Source organism: Sinocyclocheilus rhinocerous, unplaced genomic scaffold, assembly GCF_001515625.1.
Source record: "Sinocyclocheilus rhinocerous isolate Xijiao unplaced genomic scaffold, SAMN03320098_v1.1 scaffold2063, whole genome shotgun sequence".
NCBI classification, from domain to species: Eukaryota; Metazoa; Chordata; class Actinopteri; order Cypriniformes; family Cyprinidae; genus Sinocyclocheilus; species Sinocyclocheilus rhinocerous.
The window spans coordinates 56,594-67,186 of NW_015636724.1; the positions used below are offsets into that span (position 1 = coordinate 56,594).

A 10,593-nucleotide genomic window follows, 5' to 3' on the forward strand; every position below is an offset into this window, starting at 1 on the left:
AACAAAGAGTGAAAGAAAAATTTAGGTCTGAATACTTTCCGTACCCACTGTATATACATATATATATACATATATATATATATACACACATGTATACACATATATATATAAATATAATTATTGTTATTATTAAGTGTTAAATGTTAAATGAATATATACACATACACAGAGCTCTATACAGTCTTGTCACTGATGAATGGTTTGGGAATGAATGGTTACCAACCTCGTTATCCGTGCCTACATCAATGCAGACCGGCAGACAACTTTCAGGCCGGATTCCAGCACATGCCGTATAAAGACACAGCTTTCCTACAGGAATACCCATCCCATACACTCCCAGATCACCCAGGCCCAGGATACGCTCACCGTCTGTCACCACTACAGCCTGTAAACACACACAGATGAACAATCCCTCACTGTACTAACTCAAACTCTCTTAAGAAATCAAAGTAATATACGCATCACAGTCTAAAATATTTTGTTCGCCTCATTTCATGAGGGTGAAATGACAAAACTTACTAATCAAAGAGTGTCATCAAACATGCACTTTAATAAAAATCGAAAAGCACCGGAATGCTGGAATGTTGAAATCCAATACCTTGACACTGGTTTCTGGCCAATTATCCAATATGGAACGAATATGTCCTTGGTCCTTAATGGAAATAAACAGACCTCTGTGGAAAAAAAAAAGACAAAAACTTCAATCTCTTTGCCACACAAACCAGTGTTTCAGAGTAAATCTCCCCTATAATGACAATGACAACAACGAAAAATAGTCCTAAATGTATACGAAACAACACAATACTTTTCTGGTAAAACATTTAGATGTTTTTACTCCATTTTTAATGTGCATCTACTTTAAGCTACACAATGTTAAACCAGTAAACGCCCTGACTGACTCAAAGGACTCAAATAGAAGTATTCGTTAAACTGATTCAAACCGATAATTCATGAGTTTGTGAGTCGCATAGAATGATTCATTACAAGAACTGGCTCATAAGATTTATTTGTTCATTAATCAGACTGGTCACACCGTATTTGTTTTTGCATGCAGCCAGGGAAGACAAGTAATTTTTCTATTAAAATCTAGAAAATACTATTTTTATTCTTCAATTTCTTTTGCAGTGATGCTGTAAATCCGGAGCAAGTTGCTCTCAGTATCACCATCATATTTATTTGAGCACCTGGTGAGCAGCATTTATAAATTGCAACATTTTTGCCATCTTGCACATCAAAAAATGACTTCAACACAAGCTGAGAATAAGAGCAGGCTTGGCATACAATCACAGCTGTGATCTACACAGAAAAGGTTCAATGTATCAAAGCTAAATGGGTAATAATTAATGAAGTGTAGCTTACTTGGGTCGCCTGAAGATATGTCCATACTGAGTACATGCGAGACCAACAGTAGGTGTGTAGACGATGGGCATGAGAGCCTCGATGTCTTCCATAAGCACGCGGTAGAAGAGACGCTCGTTTCTTTCCTGAATCCCCATTAGATAGATGTACCTGTTCAAATGAACCCATACATGAATCTGCATTCAAAAAATATTTCACTTTTGTAATGGGACATTTTCAAACAGAAACAGAATACGGAGTGTGAAATAATGTTGGGTTGCACTATTTAGCTACATAACTTTATCTATCAGGATCATGAAAAAAAGCAGGTTATGATATTACTGGCTAAGATTTTTTGAGCCATACAACCTTTATTGCAAAATGTCTCATATTTTTGCATAATATACACAGCAAACTTCAGTTTTTATATGGACATTTTAAATTCAATTTCAAATCAAATTGTAGAACAGCTCTTATTATCTGAAAAGGGTAGCGAGGTGAATGAATGTACTTCTGCAGTGGGTCGGACATCTTCTTCAGGTTCTTCTGGAAGCGCATGGCCTGGGTGTCCTGAGTCTCGATCTTTGGAGGCAACAGACCATGAATGCCCAAAATCTGCCGTTCCTTCAGAGTGAAGGCCATTCCCTGTGCATGCACAAATACACAATGAATGTTCACACTACATTTTTACTGCAGTAAAATAGAGGATTGCAAGTTGGGAGTGTTTGTCAAAGTCAAAAGAGCCCAAAACAGAGTCTCTAAGGCTTTCTAGAAAATTTTGAATGCCTAACAATGGTCAAATTAAAAAAAGTGGCATTAAATATTGTTTTTACAACCAATGATCAAGTTTTTTTTTCTGTTTATGAACAAAAAATAAATACAATTAAAACAAAATAAAATAAAATAAAATAAAATAAAATAATAGATCCGATCCAAATGTTTTATATTTTAAATAAAAATCATTTTAGCTTTTTAAAATATTTATTATTATTATGTAGTGTTACTTATTTAATGTACAGAATAAGTTACTTATTTAACTTATTCTATATCCATTTGTGGTTTGAAATTATTTTTATTATTTAATAATAATATTTAAAGGAATATTTTTGTTATTAGGAATGTGTCAGATTCAAGTAGACATTAAGAACTACACTGTCTACAAACGGATCAAATTTCATCACTTGCTTGGTGCAACACCAAAGTTTCTTTAGGGTCACAGGTTTGTTCAAATCCCCAACCATAAGTATGAGCAATGCTAGTGATGCTTGCCTTAGCAAACGACGCAAATTACAGACAAAGCCAGACACACAAAGACAACTGCAGATGGTCTAATCTAATGCATTGTCTGTGCAGAGTGTCATGACATAAGGAGGGCAGAGAACACAATGAGTCATACAGAGAAACTGAAACACTGGCTATATGGGTGTTTGAGGGTGGGCTGCCTGGAGCCCTGCTCTGCTGTACATTAAAACCATGCATGAATCTTTGACCTGAGCTGCCACAAATGTAATGCATACATCCTGTGTGTGAGGAGGAAATGTCTGCGGGAAGGAGATCAAATCAGTACAGCGACCAATGAGGTGTCAGTGAGAGGGAAACACTCATCTATAACATACAGGAACTGCATTCACTTTACATTCCATATGCCTGGAGTGTACATGTGTGTTTGAGCATATTTGAGGGCTGGGAACAGTCTTTAACAGGGCTGGTGGGTTACAGGTCTGCTTAAAAAAAAATTGTTATAAGCAAATAATAAAAGGACTACAGACTACATTAAATACAATTGCAGCAAGGATAAACAGTTTGTCAACCACCATATGCTTTGTGAGGTGAATTAATGGCTGCTGAGAACATGAAAACAGCATTATGTTATAAGCAAATAATAAAAGGACTACAGACTACATTAAATACAATTGCAGCAAGGATAAACATAGGTTGTCAACCACCATATGCTTTGTGAGGTGAATTAATGGCTGCTGAGAACATGAAAACAGCTGGCATTTTAGTTTAGTTTTGTACAATAAACATTTTTGATTATGTCTTGGGTCATCACTTGATCTCCAAAGTAAAGTAAGAGGCCTGAAGCAAAACCAGTGGTCTACAGCACGGAAATGAAGCACACACCCATGTTTTTGAGGATACATGGCACATCTGCTGAGTCACTCTTCTAATGTTTTCCAGACAAAAGCATTTAGACCCTCAAAACGCACAGGGACTGTATTAGACAGTATGCATCAGTGCTGGGGAGTTCAAAAAACTAGCGGGGGAAAAAAAAACATCACTGTATTGTGCACGCAGTCTTACATTCACGTGAGTCGAGGCGATAATTAAACACACTCTACTAAAATGTCCAGTTTAATTTAATTTAGATATACATTATATATCGAAATTAAATTTTTATATAGCGACATGGCTTAGTTTGATTATCAAATTACAAAGGCAGTGATTTAATTAAATAAATACATGCACTGCAGGTTTCAGAGGAAAGCGTGGCACTGTGTTCATTTGCACATGTACAGCTCATGATATTAGCCGCAGCACAGATTTATTTTTAAATATAAAAATTTATTATTTTATAAATATTTTTCTATTTTACGGAACATTAGCATAATTTTTACATCTTATTTGATGATAATCACAATACAACATCATAATTATTATTTTAAACTCTTCACTTTATTATGGTTAATTTAAAATGGTAGCCTTTATAAATGCTGTGGCCTTTATAAAGTAAAAAAATACATGAAAAAATAAAATTAAAATAATTAAAAATAAAAAAAAACTTACTAAAAAATGTTTTTAAATAAAATAAATGAAAAATGTAAAAAAAAAAAAAAAACTACAAAAAGGATACAAATGTTTTATTGTTCACCTGCATGTCATCTGACCATCAACCTATATCAGATAACCATGAACAGGCGAATTATCATCAATTATTGAAATATTATCATTACATATTAGGGGGTACTTCAATAAAATATTATAGGTCATAGGGGTTCGGCTGACAAAAAAGCTTGGGATTCCCTGCAATATTTCATCCATGAATGTAAATTGTCATTATTTACTTCCCTCATGGTCAAGCATTTGATGATTTGATCATTTGTAATTTAAACACATTTTAATTGTTGGTACCAACACTAAAGCTAAAGGACCCATTTAAAAGCAATGCACAACAGAAAACCAAATGTTGAATTTTGCAAGGCATAAAAAAACATGCCCGTTATCACTGAACACAAGACAATGACTGGCCCAATAAAGCAAGTGATAGTTCGCAGTAAAACAAAATTAGCATTTTTGTATGAGCTATTCCTTTAGTTTAGGGATAAATCACATTACTAGAAACAATCAGCTCCCTTCCCCCATGCGCTGACCTTACAGTGCGAGAGACACTCGCCGTCACACACACATACAGTGCTCTTACACTCACAATCTGTCACACACCAGGAATCAGGGCAATGAATGAGATTAAGCCAGAATCCACTGCCAAAATCAGGTTTTCACAAACTGGGGTTTGTGAGTTGATGAAAATAATTAAATAATAAAAACGCAACATTCACATAAATACATAATTAAAATAAATTAAATTTTAAATTAAAATTTTAAATAAAAACAATCAAAATATGTACTAAAATTTTATATAAAATTTTCAAAATATAAATAAATAAATATTTTATTGGTTTTCCTGCATCTCATCTGACCATTAACTAGCATTAGAGAACTGTGAACATGCAAATGTGTTGTTAAGTTATTAAAATATTAAGTAAATATAATATATAAGGGCTTTTGCTGACAAACACGTTTGGGAATCCCTGACACAAATTTTAGCAAATGGCTGCAATATAACAAAGAGTGAAAAATTTAAAGTTATTAAAATATTAAGTAAATATAATATATAAGGGCTTTTGCTGACAAACACGTTTGGGAATCCCTGACACAAATGATGCAAAGACTAATTTCTCAGCATTCGCCTGGAAGGAAAATAAATAAATAAAATAAATAAAAACAATATGAGGTTGAAGAAAAAAAACAATATGAGGGTTAGTAAATAATTACAAAATGTTCATTTTTGGGTGAATTCAATGTCAAACTAGTTTACCCACATAATACTGGTCTTTTTACAATGACAAAGGGATCACTCAAATAATGCAAACAAAAGCAGTGATGAATGGAAATTATAAAGCATTAAACAATCAGCATATTAAATTACCCTATGTCTCATATATCCATTTTAATAGAACGCGGTAGGGATGCTCCGATCAGGATTTTTGCAGCCGATACGGAGTACCGATTTCTTGTCATGGTGATCGGCCGATACCGATTCTGATGCTTCAAGCTTTATATAGATGGTTTCAATGGGCGCACGTGCTTGGCCCGAAGTTAACTCATTTAAGGCATTCCCTGCGACTTGAACCTATGACCTTGGCGTTGCTATCGCCATGCACATATACACCCAGTTTACCAAACTAACTACAGCTTATTACAGATTATCCACCATCAGGCTACAAATGTGTCCCAGACACAGAAAACATGCATTCTTTCCGTAAGACAGAGAAAGTTCTTTTAGGGACCAAATGGGAAGTCACACCAGATCTGCCTAATGTGTTCTTGCTCAGTGAAAAACAAGCCAGTGATTTGGTAAAGCGGCACCTCATAGCTGATGAACACATCCTGAGCAAACAAGCACTGTCTCGGCCATAATTTGTGTGATTTATGGAACTACTTGCAGTCTAGATCTTTAAGTACAACATCATAGAACACAAAAAAGTTAATTTGTAAATATAAATTGAGAGCACAACGCTGGTAGCATACGAACAGAGTTTGAAGTTTGAACCTACATCCTTTCAGCTACCAGGCTACTAGATATTTAACCACAAAGCCACTGCACCCATTAAAGTGATTTTATTAAAATAGATTAAACACACAGTGCTAATCATTAACGGATCACATCTTCAGAATATTTAGGCAAGAAACCACAGGTGATTAGTGTAAAAAAATTGTAATACTAACAGATATCACCATACTTCACTAGTTAATTAATTACAGTAAATTACGACAATTGTTTTGTATTATGTTTAAATATGCAAATGAGTCGTTACTAATTAAATATACACTAATTTGCATACATTTCCAGAGCAGAAATCAGGTTTTCGGTTCAAAATGTAGTTTCATTTTGTTGATATTTTACATTTGAGTCATGCGTAATCATTCACTCCATAAAAAGGAAAATACCATCAACAGTAGTTTCAAAATTTAAGAAAAAGCTACATATCAGATGAATGATATCTGAACAAACCCCTCTGTAAAAAGTTTCAGAATATAGATAGGAGTAAAACCGTAAGGTTTGGTGTATGTAAGTGATACTGAAGTGGAGAAAAAAAATCATTTTGAGAAAATAGCCTATAAAGAAATGTACTGTAATCGATACAGATGCGGATAGATGAAATGTGATTAAATGTGAATTTGGGGTGTTTTCTTTTCACTAGTATGAAAGAAGACACGTTATGAAAGCAGAATAGCCCAAAATCTAAAAATTGACCAATGCCTGAAAAAACAAACAAACAATGCTTTTGCATGTAGCATCCTGTCGTCCGATCTTTAACAATTAAGCCTATTAAACAGATCGTCTGCTCTGAACCCGTTAGTTAATGCAGCAAACCCAACGAGCAAACAGGTGTAGAACCAAAATACTGATAATGTTAAACCACAAGGCCATGCGCTAACTAATTAAACAATCATGTAAACACATTGTAGAATGTGATGCTATGAATCTAACGTTAGTTGAGTGAAGTGGTGACAGCTGCTGTTCAGTTAGGCTAACACAAAACGCTCAAAACACTCAATATTTACCCTCCAGAGCTCTCATAAAGGATATATCTGAAGCCTTACCCTTTCCTTCAAACGTCTAAGTGTCCGTTGGTCACAATAATACGCGACTAAGCAATATATTTTGGATCAATTCACCGGTTTAAGGTCTGCGCGTCAGGCCGCGCGGAGTGAGTGACAGTCGCGAACCTTCTCTGCACGAGACATTCTAACGCACACACGCCGACAGCCAATCAGAAACGAGCTGACGATAACCGTAAAGCTCGTTTATAAAGCGCAGAACAAACAACAAAAACCGCCGACCACGGAAGCAGAAGGAAAATTATGAAAGCACCGTAAGTTTCTTACACAAACCTGGGTCAAGTTCAAGCTCAAACCGGTGCGCAACGTGTTGCTACGGTTTCCGGTTTGAACGACATGTTTCCTGGAAACGGTGTGCAACGGGGTTTGAGATGCGTTTTCTCTTGTTTGGTGGGTGTGTCAAAAATGTCAGCCCAATCATCAGCAGCATGTATATAAACCACGCGGTATTAAAGAGACAGCTTGCACAATGTAATTAACATCAAAATAAATTCACAAAAGCAAGTATATTGTTTGCACATGTTTATTTACATTAAAGGCAAAATAACTGAAATAATAAGGGCACAAGTATTTAACCACAAAGCCACTGCACCCATTAAAGTGATTTTATTAAAATAGATTAAACACACAGTGCTAATCATTAACGGATCACATCTTCAGAATATTTAGGCAAGAAACCACAGGTGATTAGTGTAAAAAAATTGTAATACTAACAGATATCACCATACTTCACTAGTTAATTAATTACAGTAAATTACGACAATTGTTTTGTATTATGTTTAAATATGCAAATGAGTCGTTACTAATTAAATATACACTAATTTGCATACATTTCCAGAGCAGAAATCAGGTTTTCGGTTCAAAATGTAGTTTCATTTTGTTGATATTTTACATTTGAGTCATGCTTAATCATTCACTCCATAAAAAGGAAAATACCATCAACAGTAGTTTCAAAATTTAAGAAAAAGCTACATATCAGATGAATGATATCTGAACAAACCCCTCTGTAAAAAGTTTCAGAATATAGATAGGAGTAAAACCGTAAGGTTTGGTGTATGTAAGTGATACTGAAGTGGAGAAAAAAAATCATTTTGAGAAAATAGCCTATAACGAAATGTACTGTAATTGATACAGATGCGGATAGATGAAATGTGATTAAATGTGAATTTGGGGTGTTTTCTTTTCACTAGTATGAAAGAAGACACGTTATGAAAGCAGAATAGCCCAAAATCTAAAAATTGACCAATGCCTGAAAAAACAAACAAACAATGCTTTTGCATGTAGCATCCTGTCGTCCGATCTTTAACAATTAAGCCTATTAAACAGATCGTCTGCTCTGAACCCGTTAGTTAATGCAGCAAACCCAACGAGCAAACAGGTGTAGAACCAAAATACTGATAATGTTAAACCACAAGGCCATGCGCTAACTAATTAAACAATCATGTAAACACATTGTAGAATGTGATGCTATGAATCTAACGTTAGTTGAGTGAAGTGGTGACAGCTGCTGTTCAGTTAGGCTAACACAAAACGCTCAAAACACTCAATATTTACCCTCCAGAGCTCTCATAAAGGATATATCTGAAGCCTTACCCTTTCCTTCAAACGTCTAAGTGTCCGTTGGTCACAATAATACGCGACTAAGCATTATATTTTGGATCAATTCACCGGTTTGAGGTCTGCGTGTCAGGCCGCGCGGAGTGAGTGACAGTCACGAACCTTCTCTGCACGAGTCATTCTAACGCACACACGCCGACAGCCAATCAGAAACGAGCTGACGATAACCGTAAAGCTCGTTTATAAAGCGCAGAACAAACAACAAAAACCGCCGACCACGGAAGCAGAAGGAAAATTATGAAAGCACCGTAAGTTTCTTACACAAACCTGGGTCAAGTTCAAGCTCAAACCGGTGCGCAACGTGTTGCTACGGTTTCCGGTTTGAACGACATGTTTCCTGGAAACGGTGTGCAACGGGGTTTGAGATACGTTTTCTCTTGTTTGGTGGGTGTGTCAAAAATGTCAACCCAATCATCAGCAGCATGTATATAAACCACGCGGTATTAAAGAGACAGCTCGCACAATGCGTTTGATTGGCTGATTTGTCGACGCCCATGTAAATGACATATCCGCCGTCGAAGTCGCTCTCGCTCTTCTAGTGCACATACTTCGACTGTACTGCTAACTGTGACAGTGCTGGAGAAATGTCACTTCGCACAGCTGTTCGTCTTTTCGGTGCTCCCTTCAGGAGTGTTTTACAGCCCTGCGCTGCTAATGCTAGAAGACCGTACGCGGCCGTGGCTCAAGCGCTGTCGGTGCTGGAAAACGAGCTGGACACTATCCGGGCAGCGGGCACATGGAAGGGGGAGCGAGTCATTACGTCCAAGCAGGGACCTCATATCAACGTGGACGGCAGCAGAGGCGGTGAGCAGCACAGTGTGTGGAGGACAGCCTAGCCAGAGTCAGTTAAAACACTATATACAACAAAATGGTATGATTAGGTTGTACAATTCCTGGAGGCACCTAGCCTAGGGAAATAAAGTCAATAGCATGCTGCAATTTCAGTTTCAACTTTGCTGCATAAGAAACTAATTATGACAACACCTGTGCTGCGTTCAGCCCCGACAAAAACGGTGCAAAACGTTTTTTAAACGGAAACGGTGGTGCGTTGAACACCCTGTTCTGATGACGCAAGAGTTGCAACTATGGCAGCTGAGAAGGCCATTCTTTGTGTTCTTTTTGAAGAATTTTCGGAGCCTGATGAAATCGGTATAAATACGTGTTTAATACTGCAAAATACGCTCGATGGTACAGTCATTGCCCTTGCCCTCCAGAATAAAAGAGAACATCCCAATCAAATGAAGGGATTTGTGGAAACTGTGGTTCCTAATTATTGTGATCCAACATTTGCCTCACATTTCAGGATGAAAAGACAAACATTTCAGGTGAAGGATAATCCACTTCTTACCTCCGAGACATATATAAGAAATATATAAATATGTATAGTATTTTTATGTTACATTAATCAGTATTTAGACCACAATAGAAGACATTGCAATTACTAAATGATATTTAGACAGACTTAAAGAAGTTCCAGATCTATACTTGTGCCCTTATTATTTCCGTTATTTTGTCTTTAATGTAAATAAACATGTGCAAACAATATACTTGCTCTTGTGAATTTATTTTGATGTTAATTACATTGTGCCAGCTGTCTCTTTAATACCGCGTGGTTACATACATGCTGCTGATGATTGGGCTGGCATGTTTGACACACCCACCAAACAAGAGAAATCGTATCTCAAACCCCGTTGCACACCGTTTCCAGGAAACATCAGGAAACATGTCATTCAA

General features: G+C 36.3%; 1 protein-coding gene across 1 annotated transcript in view; it reads right to left on the bottom strand.

Annotated features, from left to right (window-relative positions):
• LOC107748056 (NAD-dependent malic enzyme, mitochondrial-like) overlaps nt 1–1,980 on the bottom strand; it is a 12,972-nt gene extending 10,992 nt beyond the window's left edge. Inside the window, exons 1-4 of the mRNA XM_016562707.1 lie at nt 1,850–1,980; nt 1,360–1,509; nt 599–674; nt 224–385 (exon numbers count right to left, since the gene is read on the bottom strand). Of these exons, the coding sequence (XP_016418193.1) occupies nt 224–385; nt 599–674; nt 1,360–1,509; nt 1,850–1,980 (519 nt within the window). The remainder of the gene's footprint in view (nt 1–223; nt 386–598; nt 675–1,359; nt 1,510–1,849) is intronic.
• Between the last annotated feature and the right edge of the window lie 8,613 nt (nt 1,981–10,593).